This window comes from Aythya marila (assembly GCF_965140915.1).
Source record: "Aythya marila genome assembly, chromosome: 4".
Taxonomy (NCBI): domain Eukaryota; kingdom Metazoa; phylum Chordata; class Aves; order Anseriformes; family Anatidae; genus Aythya; species Aythya marila.
Window position 1 is genome coordinate 15159652 of NC_139045.1, and position 24052 is coordinate 15183703.

At 42.4% G+C, this 24052-nt stretch overlaps 1 protein-coding gene across 2 annotated transcripts in view; it reads right to left on the reverse strand.

Moving 5' to 3' along the window:
- SLC4A4 (solute carrier family 4 member 4) overlaps positions 1–23792 on the reverse strand; it is a 104543-nt gene extending 80751 nt beyond the window's left edge. Inside the window, exons 1-4 of one of the 2 annotated variants that reach the window (XM_082759511.1) lie at positions 23258–23792; positions 16572–16732; positions 13687–13866; positions 2108–2184 (exon numbers count right to left, since the gene is read on the reverse strand). In XM_082759511.1, the coding sequence (XP_082615637.1) occupies positions 2108–2184; positions 13687–13866; positions 16572–16732; positions 23258–23517 (678 nt within the window). In that variant the 5' untranslated portion in view covers positions 23518–23792. The remainder of the gene's footprint in view (positions 1–2107; positions 2185–13686; positions 13867–16571; positions 16733–23257) is intronic. The other variant, XM_082759512.1, reaches the window with a different exon arrangement.
- Between the last annotated feature and the right edge of the window lie 260 nt (positions 23793–24052).

The following is a 24052-nucleotide window of genomic DNA, read 5'->3' on the forward strand; positions in this document are numbered from 1 at the left end:
TACACACACATATACACAAATAAATAGAAAATGGCATAGCCTCTTTCTTTAGCAGACTCATATCTCACTGGATGGCCTCAATAACTGTCAGGCTTCCAGATGGGATACCAAGATAATGAAAGCCAGTCACTCTGCTGTCAAGGCAAGAAAATCTGTTCTCTTTCCAGCTCCTGTTGTCATAACACCATGAATTATTCCCTCATGGCTGTACAGCATGCTAAGTTCTGCTCCAGAAACTTGCCAGGCATCATCAGAGTTTCGCAGACTTTATCAAGACAGGAGTTTCAGTCAATCAGTAATGAAAATTGAGGTCTGAGGTGATCTATCAGGCCAGCTTCAACAAGCATACAGTACAAGGGTTCCATTGTGCAAAGTTCATCAGCAGGACACAGGCTAATTAACTAAACAGCTTTTTGGAACTAGTTAGTTTAAAAGTAACGGTTTTCACTGTAAACAGTCAAGTATTATCTATTCTGAAAGTTAAAACTTTGGAGCACACTTCCAAATTGGATTTATTAACAGAACTCAGTAGGAGCCCAACCAAGACATCTATTTTTATACTCAATTCTACACAAAAAGTCTATTATCTGCATGTGTCCACAGACATTTCAGCAGGAGGGACAATTGAGGCTGTTCGTAGCACTGAAATCTAAGAAGCCTGCTGCTAAGTTCAGACCTAGTTTTCTGCTACTCTGTCTGTAAGACCCCAATTACAGTGTGATTAAAAATGCAAAACAGCAGTCCTTCCAATGAAAAAGCTATTTTACAATTGTACTCTTTCCCTGTGTGAGGGATACAATAATGAAAACATATTGTGGAGTAAAAAAAATATAAACAATGCCACTGTATGGTACAACTTTGAATGAATGTGGTCAATGCAAAACACACGGCACCCTTTTTCTTTCCACCGAAGTGCTTTCTGTATATTAAAGGAGGTACTAGAGGAGGATTTTTGTATTGCACTATTATATAAATTCTGCACATTTAGTATTATGAGGCTTTTTGTCTTACTAGCCATTTCTTCCTTTTACATGGATTTTTCACATAACATATGGAAAGGTTATATATATATATATATATATATATATATATATATATATATATATATATATAAATAACTGGAAGTAACAGTAGCATAAATCACATGCCAGAAGAGGAAGAAAAGACAGGATGACTGGACTGAAGAATAGCTGAGTCCTAGATAGAGTCCTTCTCAGCTGGCCTGTATATATTGTCATCCAAATAGTTTTCCAAAGTAACTGTCATTTGTATTCAGAATAACCATGGGACTAGAGCACTGAAAAACACAGGAAAAAGATTCTCCAAAAGAAATAATCATGCTTTTAGAATAACCCACTTTTTAAACAAGACAAATTTTGCACAGAGACCTTATCCAGACACCAGTTTTCTAAGAGTTCAAATTTTCTAACTCTTTACCCCTCAGACACTTACACTCTCAGTAAGGATGAGAACACACACAAAAGAAAGCCCAATGATTAACCATAAACACTACCCATTCTAAGAAATTAGTCAAATGCAGTTCTGCAGGTACAAAGGCCAATTATAACTTTATTTTCCATCTGCATTTTGAAGCTGTTCTTCCACACTTACCTTTTTTAGCAGGGTTGCATTCCTGAAGTGATGCAACACATCCTATTACACCAGCCGCTGTAGTAGGGACACATCCCCTTAAACACTCCTAATCTACCCTGTGTCCCATGTGAATACATGCCTGAATGCTGTATGATCATAGCTACTGTGCTGTGTGACATGAGACCCTTGCTGAAACCCCTGAAGACCCTCTTTTCAGCAAGAAGACGACCAGACAGACATCAAGATCTGGAGGTCATCCATTCCTTTCTCATGGAGATCAGCAGGATGTCAGACAGCTTCCGTACATGGTGCCACTTGCTTCAAACCTTGCAAGAGTTTAACCTCCTTATTTCAGGGACTGATGCTTCAGAAGTGGAGGATCCAGTCAGTGGACCCAGAAATACTTGACTCACCTTGCTCGACTTCTCCTTCTTCAGCTTTCCGGTACAGAGTCTCTTTCCCCAACACCCGGCTCCTAACCACACACCAAGTGAAGTCTGAATCTGAAGCTTACCTGATCTTTCTCAGGCTTGTCAGAGATGTCATTCAGACTGGTGGAAGTCAGATTTCTGTGAGTCATGGCTGGACTGCCTGTAAGAACAATGTCAATACCAATTAAAGCACCTGTTTCAATCCAGTCAGAAGAACACAGAGGCTCAGGCTACAGCAACACCTTTCCTTGCACAAGGGAAGTCGATGTGGGCAATTTAAGACCCTGACAGGCTGCTTTCTGTAACTTCACGTGGCACATGGGATAAAAAGATGCTAAATCCTTCTGTTCCTAGGACAGCAGAAATCTCTTAGGACTTCCCAAAATCCCTGTCTCAGGGTGGGAAGCAGAGCAGCAAATCACTGCTGGGATGGATGCAACTGGGTCATCCCATCACAAACCCATCCCTCAACAGATCAGTGAAATCCTCATGGTCACTCCTCCCTACCAAGCCCTTGCTGTAGCTCACCTACTTAAGTACCATCTGCCTCGCGCTACTCAGCATCCGAGACTTCAGGATGCAGCTCACACAGTGAGGAAGGTTGGCAGCTCTCGGTCTTTTGAAACAGCCAAAAACTAAAATCTACCTTTCCCTAAGTGACCATGTTAACTAAACTTAAGAACCTTAAAGGTTTTACTGTTTAAAACTGTGTGTGCACCAAAATGAAAGCCAAAAAGTCCCCAGTTCCTGACGCCAGCAGAGTGGTGAGACTTCTCTCTCTCTCTAGAGGGAGAGAAAAGTTCCAGAGACCAAGAGCTAAAATATTTAACCTCCACTTCTCTTTCAGAGACTAACTGCTCATCTGTAAGCCTGACACGATGTCAGCTGAGCTAGTCAGGAACTGTTTGCTCTTTTACAGACCATTTTCATGCTGCATCTTATGTTCTCAAGGACTAGCAAAACCTAAGAAAACAGTCCTAAAGTTCTTGCAAAAAAACAACCCTACCATGATTTGAGTGCCACTAAAAGTCTTAAAACTGAAGAAACACAGAAATAGCAATAATCACGTAAGAAGAAAAATCATCAAAGGGCAAAGAAGAAATTTCTGGAATGGGCACAATATCCCAGCAGTCAGCGTGTTTGGTTGGTTGGTTTTGTTTTTTAATTGTTCTGAAATTTTTCACCCGTCTTTTCCACTCTCACACCACAAGCATATCAACAGGAGCCATTATCACAGAGTTTCTGATCGTGAACAGAACTGGAAGGACAGAAAACACTCAGAAAGAAATGACATGGAGGTATTTCTCATATTCTGAGGTATCTCTGGTTTAGGGTATGGTTTCAGACAATGTTCATTGAAGTTATGGTTCTATATTCGTAATAAAATGAAATTCCAGCCTTGCAGTGTTCATCAACTCCCACCGAAAACAAGCTCTGTAATAAATCTGCATACCAAGAAAAAAAATAATAAAAAAATAATAAAAAAGAAATTAAAAAACAAGTAGTAAGTAAAAGGTCTGGACTTCCAGAGCTGGGTTTTCTTTACAACATATTCAATGTATATGGAGGCAGACTTATGGGCATTCTTTCTTTTGAGCCACTTTGAATCACAGTACAGCTGCTGCGTGTTATTGCCACAACCGGGGATGACAACACAGCAAAAGAAGAACACAAGTGCATGTCATAAAAGGAGGATCCTGGCTTCTTCTTCTTCCCGCTGTTACTGCCAGCCAGGTTTAAGACCCCACCTATGTCTACAAAGTTTTTACAAGTATGTTTACTCATCAAGTGAGAAATGCCACTTGTAAGACTGGTTTAAGCTACATATATTAGTAACCATTCTCCTAATTAATTATTAGCAAGCCAGACTTAGAAATGTTTACAATGTTTGATTGACTGTTTGATATGAATCTGTAGGCAGGAGATAAGCACATAAATAAAACAGGGAAAAAGTGCTCAAACTTGTTCATGTATATTGCGTCTGTTACATGGAATAGACACTACTTGGTGTTTCTAAAAAGGTGTTTGTAACACCTTCTGTGATATGAATATTTAATAAACATGTGGTAAAAAGCAAAGATGGAAAATATAATCAAAATAAAGCAAGATTCTTGGAAACCTGAAGCCCATTATTGAAACCAAGGTCTCCTTTTTTTTTTTTTTTTATGGTGCAATTAATTATCTGTGAAAGGTTGCTCAGATACTGCCAACTCTGGGAAATCTTTGACAAGTACATAAATGTACCTATAAATTAAAATGAAAGATTGAAGCTCTATACAGAGATACACTCATGGCTGTTTTGCAAATCTGAGCCAATAAAATCAATTAAAGAAACAGGGAAGCACTTTCTTTAAAATGTGAAAACTAGTTCACACTGATAATTGGTCTCATGCAGTTCAGTGAGTCAAAGCAAAGTTCCTATCAGCCCACTTACGTGCTACCAAGTGACAGAAATTAAACACCAAAGCGTTCAGCAGAGTTAAACAGATCTGGAGCAGTTCAGAGACCTACTGAGAAGGTCTTATTCACAGTCTGCTCTCAGAACTGTGTATCCCACACTGCCCACCTGCACAAGGCCAATTCAGGAGAGCTGTTCCTCTGCGGATGGAGAGATGGTGTTGCAGAGATCAATTCCCTCTTCCAGTCTTACCATGAGACCTTTGAATCCTGGCAAGGTTAATGCCTCCAGCTGAGAAGGAACTAAGTATGGCTTCCAAAAAGCTTTTTGGAAGTGCAGAAAATATTGATGATTTTATTTTTTTGCATTTTTTTTAGTGTGGTTTTAGTGCATTTTATTTGGAAGAGCTGCACTACATAACCATAGAGAAAGGCATCTGCTGAAGCATTCTCTTCATTTTCTGCATACTGCTTTGGTGGTTTTCCAAAGTTCTAGGTCCAATTCTGGAATAAACAGACTAAAATGAGAGTCCACAGCTTTCATAGCTGATCATTTTCTGGATTATAACATTTGTTTCCCTTTTTATTATTCATCCAGGACTGAACATTCCTTAGGAGATAATTACCCTTCTTGCTAGAGGAAGTGGCTAATGACTATCACCTCTTGCTAGTAGCCTCTTTCTGCTTCTCAAATGCCAATTACCCTTTCTCTGAATTTCCCAACATGATCAACATAGCCACAAGAAACTCACAGCAGCTCTTCTCAAGGCATACTTTTCTTGAGGTTTTCCATTTTTTTTCCAAACCTGGACAGACAAATGTGCCAAAGAAAACCATTGCATCTTCTCTGCTTGTACATATTGATTTAATAAAGATACTGCCTTTCCCTACAAACACAGCCTTGCAAATACTCTTAAGCCATCACTGCTACAGCTGTAACTGCCACTACAAGGCTGAGCAAGGACAAGTGTTCGGAGCCCAGAAGTGAGGGCACAGACTAAATGCTGTACAAGAAGCACAAACCTCTGTGATGGAGGTGTCTCAAGAAACTCCTTTTGGATGAAGTGTCCCCCTCCTGCCCTTAAGACCCTAGCTGGAAATTCAGCACTGCTCTGATACTTTCTCTAAGGAAACTGCTCGTATGCTAGCACTCTCTTTTCAGTTAAAGTGCCTACCAGGCAGAAGGACCTGGGCCTGAGAAGAAAGCCAGCCTGCACCTGCGCTTCTTTCTGAGTTAATCCCAGGAGCAGCTGTGAGCACATTACCCATAACTTCAGCTTCTTGGCAAAACATGCAGACCTTATTCACTCCCTTTCTCAATTGTCAGACTGGCCTTGCATTAAAAGATCCGAGTACCAAAACTTTAAAAGATACTCTTTGTTCTTTGGAGGTAGAAAGTGTCTCATAATCCCAGCTTAAACAGAGCTCTCAGGGTAACATGATTCATATCTCCATCTCTTTGCAACAAAAATTCAGACAGCCAAAACCTCTTGAGCATGCAATATGACTCTTTTTCCCTAAAATTTGGTGTCTGTGCATATCATCCTTTGAAGATGCTTTACTAGGTCCTGAAGTTCAGATTACTCCCACTCAGTACTGACTTGGACGATCTCTGGAACACAGATTGGAAACCACAAACATCACCTTCAATCCGCTTTGCTGACCTAAGAAACCTGACCGTGCCCCAGCTTGCATTTGGAAGTTTTCCCCAAATCCCTGAATGTATCCTGACTGCCAAGCAAAATCACTGTAAGAGAAAAGTGCTACTACAAATGCACAATGAGGAGTGTACAAACCTGTATCAAAAGCCATTTGGCTTTGTGGACATCACTGTTCAAATTCGTACAGCCTAAATCCCTTCCAACTCACGTTCCTAATGGATGCTCAGATATTTGGGGCTTCCTGTGACACAGTAACGTCTGCAGTAAATCTAGCAACATCACTTCTGAGAGAGACTTAAAAAAGAGGGGGACCTTAAAAACTTGGAGTCCTCGGCCAAGTAGCTTCCCTGAACAGAGCAGAATATGGGAGCAGAAGGAAGCAACAAGCCTATCAGCCTGCAGACTCTAGTGCCCCGAACAAACCAGTGAAATGAAAGGTTTCCGCTGCTGAGACCTCAGCCAAAGACTTTGGCACATGATGTTCACCCTTACACAGTTTGCTAAGGGTAATTTCCTGATTCAGGCCTCATTTATATAGCTGTCTCTCCAGCAAAGGCAATGCAAGCCTCTCCTTGGCTGTGCTCAGTGAAGTGCAAAAAGCGGTGCAAAAAGTAAGGCAATCAGTCCAAACCCCTCTGTGTTACTGCCTCATTCTACTAATAGGCTTGGTAGTCATCCTTCACAGTCAATATCCTGAAATCCAGATTTCTACAGATTGCTGTGGCTACAAAGAACATCTCTGCGTCATCGGTGCAGTAAGTTGTGCCTTCCTGTGGGAACAGCACACTCCTCTGTGATCAGCAAGGCTCCTGATGAGTAATATTTTACAAAGGATAAAAAGAGAAAAGCCAGGCCTGACAAAAGCCGAGCTCATCACAGGGAGACAAAGCTGGTGGCGCCTGCGAGCTGTGTGACAAAGGGAACCTATTTTTGTCTTTAATTTGTATGGAAATTAAAATATTTAAGCTTGTTGCATTTATAGTGTTGCACTGACTGCAAAATTCATGAAACCCTTTTAACAGCCAAAGCATACTTCAATAAACGTATGAAATTTTGCTAGATGGGTTAGGAGAGAGACCACTGCCTGAACGGGAGTGCAGGCTGACCTACCTGTTCCAGCACAGATGGGAAACGCAAGAGAAAAAAGCAAAATAGTGAAAAAAGAGCACAGAATGGGGACAGTGGGAGTAAATGGACAGACAGAGCAGCAGCCATTCCACCAGGAATGGGCTTCCAGTCTCCCCAGTGTTAATACAGCAGCAAGCATTAAGACACCAACGAGTAGAAGTTTCCCGTTGCTCTTCCTCGGATCTCCCCAGCAGAGTGCAGTAGCCCAGCCCGCTCCCCTGTCCCCCTGCCCCAACTTACTGAGCCATCCCACGCTGGGGCTGCGCTGCACTCGGATTTCATCATCCAGCGTGCGTGTCGCTAGGCAGGGCACGGAGCTCTCAAGTGGGCTGCGTGCTTTTGTGTTGCAAGCAGGAGACAGTAGCAGCAGCAGAGAGGAGGAAGAGAGCAAAGTTGAAAAGTCGAAGGGAAAAAAAAAAAGAAAGTAAAGCTCAAGCAATTGCACAAGCAAGCGAGTTAGGTGACAGTGTTCGAACATTCGCAGTTTTAAGTGCATCTTTCTGCATAGTTCAGTGACCAAAGGTGTGAGTCTACTTATTAGGAGCACAGGCCTCGCCTGTTGGTAGCTCTTGAACCAGTGTTACATCCCTGGTGTCTAAAATTCAAGCATCTTAGAAGCAGATTTCAAGCAAGTGGGTAAGGCAGCTGCGATTCGAGTTGTGCTGAGCAGTGCCAGGTAGCAGCGCAGTCAACAAGAATGGCAGACACACAGCACTTGTGTATAGTCCAAACGCTTCCTAAATTCAGACAGGCTTGGTGCAGTGACTGCTTCCCTGGGGAGCCTGTTCCAGTGTGCGACAACCCTCTCGGTGAGGAACCTCTTCCTGATGTCCAGCCTAAACTTCCCCTGCCTCAGTTTAACACCATTCCCACAGGTCCTGTCACTGGTGATTACAGAGAATAGGTCACCTGCCTCCCCACTCCCCCTTGCGAGGAAGTTGTAGACTGTGACGGGGTCCCCCTTCAGCCTCCTCTTCTTCAAATAATGCAAACAGCTCAATACATCACTGTTTCGATATTATTTTTTTTGGAAAGCATCTCATTTATGGCTTAACCTCTCTCCTCCTATACTATTATTATTCAACTGGCACTGTATCATTCAGCTCTCTGAAAGGATCAAGAATGAAAAACACTCAATTGGATAAAGCTGAACTCTAATAAATAAATAAAATCAGAGTTTTCAGCAGCTACTAGCTGCCTTTCTCGGTGCATCAGCCAATGCAGGACAGTGCAAGTGTTATTTTAACTCAACTGTTTCCAAGCTTCTCTGTCAGCACAGCAGAAATAAATAACATTCATTAGGTGTTTGGGCAGCGCAGACACCATTCACATGGTAATGGTAGCATGCCATTATTTATGAGGGTTAAATACTCACACATAAACACATCACAGTTTTCTACAGCCTCTGCCAACTTGTTTTCAGTACGATTCGATCGCTTCTCTTCAACACTTTTGCCAAAGCCTCTCGCAGGTGTTAAGTTATACAAAATGCTGGCAGGCAGGAAACTTTTAAACAAAACCGTTGAAAATATGCACCGCATAGCAAATTTCATCATCAAAGTACTGGCAAACATTTATGAGACAGTCCTCAGGCACCTGCACAAGGAACGGTGAGCATTGTTCTCATTTTCTACAGTGGCAAACCAATGGCAGATCTGCATTACAGCCCAAAGGTGTGCCAGATGGGCAAAGACTGCTGGATAGCCTCTAGCATATACATTATTTATTGCAGGGGCTCGCTTCAAATGCTGTATCCTGTGCCAGGAAAGGACACATCTGAATTAACACAGAGAACTCTTAGAAAGCCAGTTGACAAAACAAGACACACGCACAAAAAACACATCAAAAAAACCCGCAAGAGCTCAATTGGAACGTATCTGGAGGTCCTTGATGAACATATCGTGCATGTCAAATTTCTACCAATGGAAAGAAATGAAGAGGGCAGTGTCTTTGTAAGGTAACTTTTAGTAATTGCTCAGTACAGCTTTGTCTGCTCAGCTTTTGATAATCATCTTTTTCCTGTTGAATGGACAGCGAAGAAGTGCTTTGATTTATCCTCCTCCATCAAGCGTCAAATGAGAAATTACCATCTTTTGCACAATTTCTTTCCCAAGAGCAAAGGGCTTGCCCAGAAAACATCCTCCCACAAACACGACCACTGGGCAAGGCCAAATATCCATCTTTATGACACGGTTATGAATAAAAAGCACTCACTGCACACCTTTGCCGCTCAAAAGTTCAGTGTTTCTGCCAATCTGATTGCTACTTAGACTGTCATCAAGAGGAGCAGTGAAGCGAAAGAAGTGGGAGCGGGATGACTGCGCTGCTGCCAGCCGCGGGCAGCCTGGGTGCGGTTTCCAAACACGCAGGGAGCAGCTGGAGAGGGTCAGCGAGGAGCCGCTGCAGTGCGGGGGAGGCAGATCACCGCTCTGGAGGTTGCGTGGTTTCTCAATGCAGTTTGCAAACTGCAGCGGCTCATTCATGCAGCAAGTCAGCTCCGAATGCCCGGGCCTGAGATACTTTAAAGAAAGTCACAACAGTACACAACAGACTGAGGGTACACTCCTTTCTAGAGGATAAGTCCTAGCAACTTCTGCTTCTTTACCTTCTTTTCATGCTTTATGCACGAAGAATCTCTTAGGACACATTCAGAACTTTTAATTGTGAATAATCTGCTTAAATACCAGAGAGTAGTCTGTAACAGGTTTATTGCAAAGGTAAGAAAGGCACAAAAGATTTTCAAGCCTTTAAGGTTTTGTCACTTAATCATTTTGATGAGATGCAGGCTCCTAAGTATTTTTGAGGAGCATGGATCCAGGGGATATTTTCAGATTTCAGACTTATCGTATACACTTGAATAAATTTGTCACTATTTAATTTGGATTTTAAGTTATCTGTAGCATTACTTGAAAAAAATAGGAAGGAAATTCACGGGCAAAATCTCTGCTAATGACATGATGCTAAAGTGCTTCCTAAATAAATGTTTTTCAAAGTAATTGAATGCAATTAGGTACTTAACAGAATCACAGGTTCCGAGGAAAGTGTGATTGCCCAGTAAGAGGCAGTAAGTTGCGTAACATTTTTGTACATAACATACTGCAGGGTCTAGTTAAGCTCCGTGCCTGCTTCATTAACAAACACACGGAGCTTGTGTAAGCTAAATTAGCAGGGCACCTTGTAATTTACATCAACGTGCCTTATGGCTGGACCTAAGATGAGGAGTTACCCTTTTTAACAGCAGCAGTAAACATCAGTCAAGCAGAACACCAAGCTGCTTCCTAAACACATCAGCCCCAAATCCTATTCTACAGAGGTGAGAAGTAAGCACTGCCCAGGTCTTGTGTCCTGAGGGACTGTCGTTCTCATTAACCTGGATGCAGCATGAATATTGTATGAGAGTTTCACTGACACTGAAACAGAAGGTAGAAACTGAAAGAAAGTATCTACCTGGAAAGAAACTCCAGGAAAATTCATGAGTGCTTGGGGCTGATGGCACTTCTATTACTGTTATTGCCCATGCTGAAAGGCAGCTGCACTCCTGTTGGCCTCATTAAATTTTTATCTGTCTAAAGGACAAATTCTGCCTTCAGAATCACATGAGAGCACTCACTGAACTCCAGGGAGTGTCGTATAACTCCAGAATGTATTTCATTGAGTTATTTTTTCATTAAAGTGTAAATAATAAATAACAGTAACAACTATTCATGAAGTATTTCCCTTTGTATGCAAGTTTCTTCCTCCTTAATGCTCAAAGCATTTCAGCTGTCATGAAACAGAACACGTTACAGTCTCACAACATAGAAACATTCCAGGTGGGGAAACAGAGGCAAAAACAAACAAAAGAAGTGGCTGAAGGTCAGTCATGAGGCTAAGCAAAGCCAGGAAAGTTTTTTGAGAATCAGTTCAACAGAGACAGGACCCTCACAGTCCCTTCTAACAAGAAAAGAAAGGAATGAAAAACTAAGTCACCGACTGTCTGAGCAAAGCATCTCCCTAGCCATGAAAAATAAGCAGGGGCTGGAGTGAGAACTTAGATGAACACCCGTTGCCAGTATCATCCTCCCAGGATAAGCAAGCTATTATTTTCTTTTTAAACCAGCAGTGAATGTCTGGCTCCGTATGGGGAAGAGACAGGGCTAACCATCTGAGGTGTAATTAAATAATACACTGTGCATGATTTACCTTCAAACCTCCTAAGTAAGTTTTAATTTCTCTTTACTCCCTGAGGTTTTGATGACTCCTCAATGAGTGACTTTAACTGCAGAGAGGAAGAATTCAACACTCACCAGCTGCTGAAAAGAGAGGAGGCTGTTACAAGCATATTGTTCAGCAAAAATAGGTGCAAGACAGAAGTGGAAGGTGGATGTGTGTTGTAAACAGAGCAAGTCTTAACCCCTTCAATTAGATTCTTGCTGTGTATGTAAGAGGTGCTAATTAATATAATATAATACAGCCAATTGTACAGGTTTCTTTATATTTCTATACTTTAGGAATTCCCTGAGACAGGTAATTTGAATAAAACACTACGCTTGATGTCTTGTTTAACCATAAAATAGGAAAAGAGCTTATATCATTGCCCAAACACAGAGGCACTGCCAATGGCCAGGAGTTTCCCTTCTAGCCTCCTACACCATTTGAGACATCTGCTTTGCTTGTGGAATTGTAAATGTACCATCAGCCAGCCTGTTACCATAACTGTGTCTGTTACCATAACCCTGGGTGCTGCAGCGCCTACATTTAGGCACGAGGTTGGGGGCTAGAGCTGAGAACCAACTGCATCCCCTACACCATGCCCAGGGAGACTGAAGCAGCCGATGTCAGTCTTCAGTTCTGCCTCCTGTACCATATGGCTCCACATGCAGGGTCCTTCTCCTCAAAGCAAGCCTGCTCACTTTGTCAAAGGTCCAGAAAGACACCACCACAAAAATGCATTTTATTTGCAACAGATGTATCCACCCCACTCCCAGCACACACACTTCACACTTTTTTTTTTTTAACAGAAAGCAGAAGCCTTCCATGCACCCAGTGAGGAGTTTGTTGGGAGCTCAGTGGGAAGACAGTGGAAAGCCCCATAGCATGTGCTGGGAAGAAATCAATTTCTTGATCCCAGATGAAAACAAATCTGAGCTAGTTGCTGGGTGCCCAGTCCCGACAGGATTAAGGCATACTCCAAGGATCTGAAGTGCCTGGCATATTTAAGGGCAAAAACTGGGGCACCTACAAATTTTACACCTGTCTGAAGCTACTGTGAAATGAGCAGGGGGTCTTGAGGAGCAACAGTCCAAAGCACAGTCCCTGTCCTAGCACCATTGGGCTCCTGCAAGGATATTCACAGAAAAGCTGCACATCCAGGACATTTCCTTGATTCATGTTACTGTGCCTTTGTGTTACTCATTTAATCATTGCATTATCAAGACATTGGTACATGATAAGATGTGTAAGAGCAATAAATATTTTTCACATGCACATACACACTTGTTGCAAAAGCAAAGGACAGTGGAAAGCAGGAAATATTAATTAAGGACAATAAGTTAGGGAGAAATGTTAGGGTGAGTTCAAGAAGCAGAACACAGAAAGCTTAGAGGCCTTCAATGTAGCATGATGACTATCAATTTTCTGTTTCTGGATATTTTGAAATGGTAACTTTTAGACAAGCTTCCATACTGCAACATGAGGCAGTTTGCAGAACTCCAAGACTTAAAAATAGGCTTATAACATCCTCTTTTTTTGATTCCCACTAATACAACTGCAAGTTTCCTTGTTTAACTACAGTGTCACTGCCAAGGCCTCTACAGCTGTCTGTATCCACACACACACACACACACACACACTTCCACAGACACCACAATGTCCACAACACTATACATGAAGTAGTTTTTAGAGAGAAACAGAGACATAATATACAACATAACACCACAAAGCAATTTTAGGATGAATAAAGCAAAATGGAAAATCAGCTTTACCCACACTGGACAATGATTGCATGGCAATAAAATGCAAGCTAGATTTTACTCTCGCATAATTTTTGATTTAGAGTGCCATCGACACCATCTGTTACAGAAATCGAACACGCACAAAAGCTTCATCTCTGCACAAGCATTTCAGAGGATCAGCCTTTTGGGTTCAGGCACGCTTGGAGTTTGTTGTCAGTATCCCTTTCCTAATGCTGTTCCTACCTCACCTCCTACACACCAGCTGCGGGAGCACCTCTCCGCTTTTCCTGTGCTGCTGTATCCTGCTGCCTACCTGCCACCTCCCCTCCTCTCCCACTCCGTCCAGTGAAGATATGGTTAGAGCAATGTGCCACGGCAGAAGCAGCCATCAGAGCCCACCACTGATGTGTTATCAGCATGGGTCTTGCTACGCTAATTGTGGGTTAGAGAAGCATTATCATGGCAACGGAGTTAGTTTTTGGCGGGCAAGTTTGGTGGGTTGCTTTAAAACGGAAGGCTATAGCCAGTTAGCCTCTGCATTACCATTATCGGGGTTGGTAAACATCCTACTTGCACTGGAGACGGTCTTTCCAATGTCTGCCAGAGAGCGCAGGTTGGACTTCTTGGTCTGGTGCCGGTGCTTCCTGAGCAGCGTGTAGGTGACTTTGTCCTTCACGTCGGATTTCAAAAGCCCCGTCTCTATCTGATTGTCAACAATCATTTCTGTTGCACACAAAGGGATGAGGAAGAGAGGAAAATGAATGACAAAGCACAGAACTTGGCTACAGAGGTAGCTGGGAGAGGGAGGTAATTACCACCCTCCTATTTTCAAGTCTTTCCTTCCCATCTCAAAGCTACCACCAGGTTTTACCATTTTATTTCTAATGGCAATCTCCTCTAATAATTTATTTTGAAATGAAAGCAGTGTTTTCATCAAGAAAAACCCATCAGCCACCAACACACACCTTTTCCACCCAAACTCCCTTGTGTTATTTCCATACATGCCACTCAGAGGGCTTCAAATCAGCTCTTCCCAGGATAAGATGGTTCTTAGGTCAGAGGGGGGACTCTACTCCAACCCTGAGGTTTTGTAAAGAAGCTGCAGCTACACTGTGAATTCCAGGACGATCCCCAAAACAGCATGGTAAAACTTCTATCAGATTGCACAAGGCCTGAGTTCACCTCACAGGCCCCCGATAAAAACCCCATCTAACTGCAGGAAAAAGTCCTGGAGACGAGCCACTAATTAAATCTTTCATTCTTAGAACTAAAGTAAAATGACAGCAACTACAAAAGGCAGAACTCGCTCCCATTTTTACAGGACATACATGTATTATGGGGCTTAGCCCTTAACTGAATCACCACAAAGGAACAGCATCCGACTCACTGCAAAGACTGCTCACTTGCCATCAACTCTCTCTTCTCCGTTCCTCTGTCCCAAGGGGGGAGGTAGCCAGATATATTTAAAAAATCACTATTGTGCATTAAATCTCACATTAAGCTGTTCCCTTTATTACTTCAGTTAACGTGCTGTCCCCTCGGGGAATGTGGCAGCTCTTATTTGTCTACCAGTAACTTTTATTTGTGCTAATAATAAAAGTTATGTGAAAGTGGAGGCAGAACATGCATCACATTTGCTAACTCAGTGAGTCAGAAAGTCATCTTCTATATGCTGCTACCCAAGAATTAATGCCTCTCAAATCACTAGGGAAAAAAGCCTACTCCTTCCACCCTAACTCAGAAAAGAATGATTATAAGCACGTAGGTACGGTTACAAAAATGTTTGGCGAAAGTTTTATTTTTGTAAGGTGCTGTTTTTCTGCAGGCTTTCATTCATATTTTTTGTTAGTGATTTTTGGAATACTTCCTTCAGAACAACATGCCTTTCTTCATCAAGTTTATCTTTCTCCATCTGGCAAGTATTTATTCCCTTTCGTGCTTCTGATATAACTCAAGTCAACAAAGAGAGCTCTGTGCATTTTACTTTCCTGCCCGTCACTGCTGAACCTCAACAAAGTGATCATGATTAAATACTTCTGGAAAGCAGGTCTGCAGTCTTCTTAGACACCCCTCTGTATCTGATTAAAGAACCTGGACCTATAACAGCAAAAATAGCCCACTCGGGACAGTGGTACAGCAACAGCAGTCACCGATTTGTCATTTAGTCTCTCAGAAATTAGGCTTGACTTGGATGGTGAAAAGGGTTATTTGAGGTGACATCTCAAAGTGACTTCATCCAGAATAACTTATTTTTTAAAAAACTTTGCAATGCTGCGCACTGGGATACAAACACAGAAATAAAAGAAAATAAATGCCATCACAAGCACCTACAAAAAAAAGTTCAAAACTCGGTAGACAATATCAAGACAGCTTCTCTAATTCAAAGTCTTACAAACTAATGCAACACTTGTCACCTGATAATTTTATGCCAAGCCTGAGTCCTGAGATTATGACTCAAAGCACCGAGTTCTGGAGTGTTTTTATTTCATTTCGTTCCTCTAAACCTCTTTCACATAATGCCTACCAAACTCAGTGTATTGTTTAAATGTACCTCCACTGGATGGCTCACTTCTTAGGTTTATTTTAGATGCCTTTTACATGTCATCGGGAACATGGTATAGCTCTTGGCAATGTCACTGAGTGTCATCCCGGGCCACAGCTATTTTGACTGAAAAAAACCCTGCCATCCCATTCATCTGAATCAGCTGATCCTGTGACTGCTCTTCACCCTCCTTTGCCAGAGGGGAGTGCTCCCATTTCACACAGACCCTTCACCTGCTTTCAGCAGCCCACCCTGGAAACTCACCCAAAACCAGTCTGTGGTCTGACCATGAGGGCCCAAAACTGCAGCTGTTCTTCTCAGAGCAGTACCTGCTGGGCTCGTCTAACCACAGAGAGGTAGCCTTTTAAATGCTATATTTCTGGTAGTAAACATCGATTGTCAGTGTATGCCTTTCCTTTCACACACATGTGGTAAACGTTGGATACCTACTTCAAGATCCAACTGCTTCTGTATAGTTCAAAGTAAGCATAATTATCACTGAAGTGCATTCTTTCACTCTTCTTCTAAATTGAGAAGACTCCCTTTCATTTATTGGTTATCCACCTCCAAGTACTTTCTAGTTTTCCCTGTCACTCCTAGGAGGATTGTTTCTTTGTTTTACTTCTTTAAGGAAAAAGTAGTGCTTTCATCAGGCAGTGAAAATGGATGGACTGCCTCAAAGAGAGGGGAAAAAAGCCTGAGATCTTCCAACATGGTTATTTCACACTTGATTTCAGGAAGACTGTGGAAATAATAAATTCTCATGTGTTTTTCTGGGGGGTAAAACAGTTATGCTCAGTCCCTTGCCTTCGAAGGAAACCACTATCAAGGTTAATTAAAAGTTTTAGGGCATTTTTTAGGGAAAGAGCCAAGAAAACTTACTTACCCACCACCTGAGGGAGAGAAGAGGCCTCCATATCCAGCATTATCGAGCCCTTCTCTATACACGTCCTTAACTCAAACAAGCTGTGCAGGGACAACGTGGCCACGTGAGGTTTACTCCATCGTTCCCCACCTTGTTCTACCTTCTCCTCGAACTTTATCCACCTGCAAGAGGGCAGAGCAATGAGACTGTGTTGAAGTTGTTGCTCCCTCCACTCCTTTCAGACCAATCTGAAAGAAGCACCACAGCTGAAATATCACAACATACTGACAAGTTCAAGCGCGCACATTTTCCCACACATCCCTAAGGCCACAAATCCATGATCAAGTTGCAAAGGCTTAATGAGTTGGTATGTGTTAGGTGAGCAGTGATAATGCTGTATCTGCTTGTAAACTATCCCAAATGTAAGGTAAAACACGTTATCTTTAATAGCTTTCACCAAGCCTTAAACTAGCCTTAAACTAACACAGTTTACCTCATGTTTGCTCCAGGCCAAGTAGTTTCAACAACTCAGCTGACACCCGCTAATTTCCTCCCTGGGCTGCACACCCAGTCCCTGACCCGGCGCTCTGCATCACGCTGAGTACAACTGCTCCACCAGATCCAAGCAAATCAAAGTCAGGTAAGTAAATTCACACTTAATAACTAATCAAAAGTAGCCAGTGGTGAGAGGTGCTGATGGAAAGGGTGGAAAAAAATGGTGTTTCTGGAAATAGAGTGACTTGCATTCAAGGATTCCGATCCAGACAATAAAATCTGAAAGCTTCACCTCCTGTTTAAGGAATCAGGTAAGCTTGGGGCAGGAAAAGTAGGAGAAAACTGCAGAGAAAGGTAAGGCAGAAATATCAGTAAATGGACCTCAGCTTTTACATTCCTCTTCTTTCATCTGCTCACAAATTGTAAACAAAAAGGCAGTATCCACATGGGATTATAACCACACCCTGCTCTAATATAGCCCCTTTTTCTCTTGGGCTCAGAGCCTTTACCAAGGCCACACATAACAGTGGGTATTGAGCAGTGGGGCAGCAGGGGCACGGTGCAGAGATTTAACTCACACAAAGTTTCACACCCCTGCTGCCCAGAGCTCAAATCTGCAGTCTGCCAGCTGGAGGCAGACCATCCTCCTTGCCACAGGTCCCCTGAATGGGGCAAAGACATGGGTCATCTTAAAGTGTACGAGCACAGGAGAAGCACCAGGGCTTTGCCAAAACCCGGCAGCCTGGCCAACAGTCGGGAGCACTGCATAGTGCTGCCCAAGAGGAGCAGGCTGGCAGGAGGCAAAGGGCAGAGGAGAGCAGCATATCCCAAACAGACCCAAACATATTCTGGAAGGAACAAGCGAGCTACCAATGGAAAAGACAAATTAAGGGCTTCGTTGTTTCTCTCTGTTCTCTATGCATTGTTTAATCATTTAACAAAGTAGGTCTGAAAAAACAGAAAGCTCATCTCTCTAGTTGAAGATTAGAGCAAAGGTTAAATGCCGTTCCGTGCAAAATACTCTTTACACCCCTAAAACCATGTCATCACAGCAGGCAAGCAAGAGGTTTAACCCAGGGATCGCAACCCCGAGCTCCACTGCTGCAGGCGGCCAGCCGGAGCGTGACCCCGCTGCGTCTCCGCGCTGCCCTTGGCTCCTGCTGCTGCCAGCAAGGTGTTTGCACAGGTGGCCGGCCAGGGACTGCGCAAACAACTCCTTCTGTGGGACCCACAGGAGGAAATTTCACCTGGCTCAGGCTTTTGCTGCGCTTATAAAAGGAAAAGAAATGGCACAGATCTTTTCCTTCATTGCAGCACCCAGCTACGGCTGCACTGTGAGCACGGAATGCAGGAAGATGTTTTAATGCAACCTGATTGCAAAGTACAAGGGCATTCTAATCCCGTCCCAAGATACTGTTTTAATATACTTGGCTAAATGAAAATTCCACTGAGTAATATAAGGGGATTACTAAGACAAAGAAAACATACATGTGAAGGTAAGGAAGTCACAACGTGGCTCAAGAGAACATTATTAACGCCAAGTGAAATCATACTCCTAAAAAATGTATTACTTTAGGATTAATCAATTATGCTTTTCAACTGCAATAATCTCTTTTGAGACTTCATTATACAAAAGTTGCTTTTTAACCCAAGCGGAGAGACTGAATTTGAGCTCTGAGTAACAAGGTTGTATTCAGCTCACACCACTTGGGTGTTTGCTAGGAAAGCGCAGTGACTTGGGCACCTGCACATCCGTGGAGTTCAAAGGGTGTGTGACATGGCCACATACGTATGACTGCATCATACAGTTATGGGATCATATCAAAGGCAGTTAGATGCTGCTTAGCCTGCAACAGCATAAAAGCTGCAAATTACAAGCATTTGTATTTTTGGTGAAAGTGTATAATTCACAATTATTAATATTTGCTTTCTGCAAACCAATGCCAGTACTTAGTTAAGCAATGCTCTCCACATGGCTTTCCATATGCTTAATACATGTCTTCTTCTTTAGGGCTTTTTATTATTATTCCCTACTATATACTTCACCTAATTAAATACGTTGGTTTGCCAAGGACCACGCAAAGCAAAGAAGGTTTACAAGGAGGCATCTTCAGTGTGAACTGAAATGAACCAATTTGGTGTGCTACTTCACTCACAAATGATACCTAAAGTGATAAAAATGAGCCAAACCTGAAGCCAAGGTAGTTCCAGACACCTCCCAGGAGCCAGAAGTGCCCACTGTAAAGGCAGATGTGGCTTTGAGGACACTGAACTGTGTGGTGACTCCTCATTCCATCAGGGGGAATCATTGAAAGACCACTCCTGGTGCAATACTTTCCTAAGCTAACCTACCAGAAGATATCATACTAGTGTGAAATTATCATCAGCTACACGCATCCCCTATTGTTGATAAAGACTTGGGGATACACCAGAAATATCTGTTAATGTTCAGGAAATAAGCCTAAAGCATGCCAAAACAGAAATCTGGTACTTTGTACAGTGTACATCTGTGCTATGGCAAAGATCATACGCACCTGGTCACTGAAGTATCATCAAAAAAGACTTTGCAAACAAGGACACAAAATGTGCTATCAGAAACAACCACTGACACAAGACCACACAGAAAAGCTCACTCACACCCAGAAAGTTGCATGGGCAGCCTCTGATCGTTGGAAGAAAGTGTCTGACTTTTAGGGTGGAGGACAGTGGAAAGGACAAAAGAGAGAGACATAGGGTTAATGCTTCCTATTGGGTGAATTTCAAATTGTACATCCCGAAACAGAGTTTCCTGAGTGTAAAAGGCAACATTATCTGCAGCGTAACAGCAACATGTTGTTTCAGGGCAAACGATTATCAACACTGTTATTTGAGAAAATTAACAACCAAATTTATTTCGTTATTTCTATCCCCCTCTGTTTTTTTACATTTCCATATTCTTCCTTTCTGCCACTTTTAATTCACTTGCAATAGCTAGTAACAATTCTTGTGACCACATCAGAGAAGCAGCAAGGTACGGCAAACAACACCCATGTAGTATTACACCTCTTGGATCTTACTACACTGGCAGCTCCAGCAAAGCTGGCACTGTGGACTTCTGAATTCAGGACCATATATGCATCACCGGCTCCAAAGGGCAGAGATTTGCAAGAAAAATCTGCCACCAGTGCACTTGGTTGCCTCCAGAAGAACATCTTACTCTTCAAATGCTTCTCTGGGAGCCTTCAGTATATTCAGTGTACACATACCGTGAAGACAGCTATTGCCTCTGCTAGCCAGTATGCAGGACTCGTCTTTTTTATTTTTAAAGCCCTATAAAGGATTGCATAAAAGGCATGTTAATATTGTAATGAGGAAAGAGGTGAAGGATGTAAATGTACTGTTTGACAGAGCTTACATGAAGAAACAACCGTAATTAAAGATTTTAAAAGCCTATCTGCCAACCCTTTCTGTCCTTGTCATTGTCACCATGATCCTTTTGCCATCTCTCTGCCTTGCAGAATGGCAATCTCCACTATGGTGTGCACATCTTGGTTCCCAAATGTAATGGACTGAGCCTCAAAATAGCTGGTGGCCTCCAGCTGTCTCAGGTCTTTCTTTTCCTTTTACCAGCTTGCTCTGTATTCTTTAACTACGATTGAAATGAAAACATTCACATGTTGGTGCAAGAACTTGTCCATCCACACCAAGTAAATCCATTATAAGCACCAAAAAAAAAAAAAAAAAAAAAAAAAAAAAAAAAAAAAGGAAAGGAAAGAAGAAAAAAGAAAGAACAAGGAACACCCAGTGACCCAAATCTTCAGGTTACCTTTTAACAGCAATACACCTTCCCTTTTACTGCTCTATTTCTAATGCATTTACAGGGCTGGGTTATGAAACACTCTACAATTAAGATATTTTTCCAAAACTTCTCTTTTTTGTTAATCATGGCCAGACCCCATCACTAACATGTGACAGGACCACACAAAGGAGTAAGACATCCTCAAGCCCCAGTCATGGACTGATGTACTTACTATATGAAACGTCACTGAGTGCAGGGGGGGTAACTATAGCCCATTTACACTGGGGTTGCAGCACAGACAGCTGAAGTCACATGGATCAAGAGTCAAGCCATGCAATTAAAGATATTCTTCTGGAAGCACTTTAAAGGCAGTATCTTGAAGGTTGCTGCTAGAAATGTTCCATGACATGTTCCAGTTTTTCTGTTGATCAGAACACCTCTGGTACCATTTGCTAAACCCTGTCTCTCCTGACAGCTCCCACTCTATGTCAGGTCTTAGACCCATCAGCTGCAGTGAGTGGCAGAGCATGCAGCTCCTCTACCTACTAAAGCAGAGCTAGCCAGCTCTAGCTGGTATATTCTGCAGCAAGAGCCACTCAGTAGCTTACAGCAGGTTCTGTTTTGCTAGATTAAGTCATTTCAGGAAGATACTGAAATATCCTGGACAATTACACACTGTGCAAGATCACCATCAACAAATTACCATGAAAGTCAGGAAGTTAGCCAAGGTTAAGAATTTCACTGTGCTTCAACAGGTTGTCCCCTCTTCAAGCATTTAATATAGATATGTATCACTCAAAGGAGAGAGGCATATATACAGCTGAATCTAGCACTTCTACTGAAGATGTATGTCACATGTGAAATCAGAAAGCATTTCCAAAGGGGAAGAAAACCTCCCTTTTTCTCTACAGCTGCCTGATGGTAAAAGCACCAGCATATCCCTCTGTAAGGTTCTTGGAATGTAAAAGCAGAGGGCTCTTGATAGATACTTCTCAAGACATATAAATGTTTTGTCATTTCTCATTCAGGACATGGAGTATCTTCCTCTTGATGGCTAATATTTGTGGACTTGAGGAAAACAGAGCTTCCCAATTTTTATATTACAAAGGAGAGACCCAATATAGTGCTCAATATGAAGCGCACCATCAAGATCTGAACTGTGGAAGAGCCTTAACCATCTGTCATTAAAAACCCTTCTCAAAGGCCTATACATAGAGGAAAGCATAAATTGCCAGAAAAAGCAGAGGTGGGAAGTACACATGCAAGTACTGAACTAATGATAAGAGGGAAGAGCAATAAAGGGAGAAAAGGATGACCAATAAGAAAGGAGTTAAAGAGTAAAGGTGAAAAGTCTTTAAATAGGCTCTACAAGTGACTGAGAAGTAAAAATAAAACAAGATAAGGGGCAAGGGGGTAGGCGGTGGAGCAGTTCATTAAATCACAGGTAAAGAAGATTAAGGTAGCCAAACAACATTGGCTACCTCCAAACACAGTAGATGCCCTTAAGACTGGAAGGTGGGGAAAGAGCTTAGCACGGCCACAATAAAGGAAAATGAAAAGCCCAAAGTTAAGAGAGGGGGATTGGGAACAGGGACAGGAAAACCCCAGGCTGCTCAGCAGCTAGGTAAGCACCTCTTTCTAGGGGAAGGTTTCAGACCTTCGCAGCAACAGCAGTTAGGGGCTTTACCTCTCAGGGCAAATCCAATAAAAAGGTTTTTGCTGTAGAAAAACTACACTTCACAAGGCAAGAAGCAGCCTTTAGATCTTGAATCCAATCCAATGGCTCCTTCTATGTTGCTCAGAAATACGCCATAAAAAACTTGTGTCAAACAGGGCAAAAAAAACATGCCAGTCCTAAATCAGCACCATTAAAGAAATAGGGAGAGAACTTAGTCAAGAAACTCAAAGCAGGCAATCCAATTGAGCATTTAATACACCTTGAATAATTTGAAAGGGGAAAAAAAAACTTGAGGATTTTTTTTACCTATTTAAAATTAATTTTATCAGTAACTCATTAGGAGAAGGACGCGGTCAAAATGCTCCAATTTGTGGTGTGTGAATATAAGTAATTATAGCAATAGAATTTAAGGAATTTAAACACATTTACAGAAGCTTTAGTCTGGCCATGGTATTGTTGATCTTTTCAATGCACTAGTAAGACCATATCGATTTTGGATCTCCATATGCAACCCATTCAAGTCAATCTGGCAGTCTGATTTTTCTAGTTGTTGTTTTAAATTAATATTTACACAAATCCGTGAGTTCTCTCAGTTATCCAAGAAAGGTAAATTCACCTGTATGGATTTCTTTCTGTGGACTTCCCAAGCCATTCTGTAGCATGGACATTACCCCCCTTGAGTGCTAAAGAGGAATTTTCCATGGGGTTTCTGAGTAGCTGCCCTTCCCTTTCAGGATACAGTTAAAAACAACTCACCTGGCAGTCTCTTTCCATTCCATCTCTTGTCCATCAACGGCCAGAAGCTCATCCAGCTCTGTGAAAAGCTGTGGGGGTGCTGGGCTGTCATCTTCCTCTCCAAGAATGAAGCGGACGCGTTCGGCAGCGGGGGAGACTGCAGAGGTGAAAATACTGCGGTTAACAGCCTGAGAGATGACCAGAGACGTGCGGCTCTTTTCCTTTCCCTTCTCCCCAAAGCCGTTCAGCTGTTTCTCCAGGCTGTCTTTTCCATTTGACATCCTAGTTGTGGTCGGAGGGGCGTGAGGGAGGGTTCGTGTATCTCCCTCTCCTCCCTTCCTTGCTTCTCACTTACTTCTTAAAACTTCAAGCTGGGAGTAAAGTTCAGGAAAACTTGCCTCTTCCTACAGTCCTTAACTATGTTACAGCAATTTGCAGCCCTTGTAAAAAAAAGAGCTATCAAGCTCAAAACCAATATGCTCTATGGTGCGTGCCCAAGGACCTTTAGTACTCTGATCAGCTGAGATCCTTAGCCCCCGTTTTTATATGACGTAGAACCAGTTTCAGCCAAACTCTTTTGGGGCTTACTGTGACAGCATCCCATAGCCAGCTTTCCCCTCCCTGTCAACATGGCTCATGCTCTAATTGGCCTGCAAGGCAAGCTGTAACCTTCCCAGACCTATTGCTAGAAAACACAGGAATATTTAACAGAAAGTTTGTGTCATCTATACATGAAGAATGTGCCTGAACGCATTTAGTCAGGCACCAGTGCACTGAAAAAAAACACAGCTCTACCCATTGGGAAACGACTGCCCA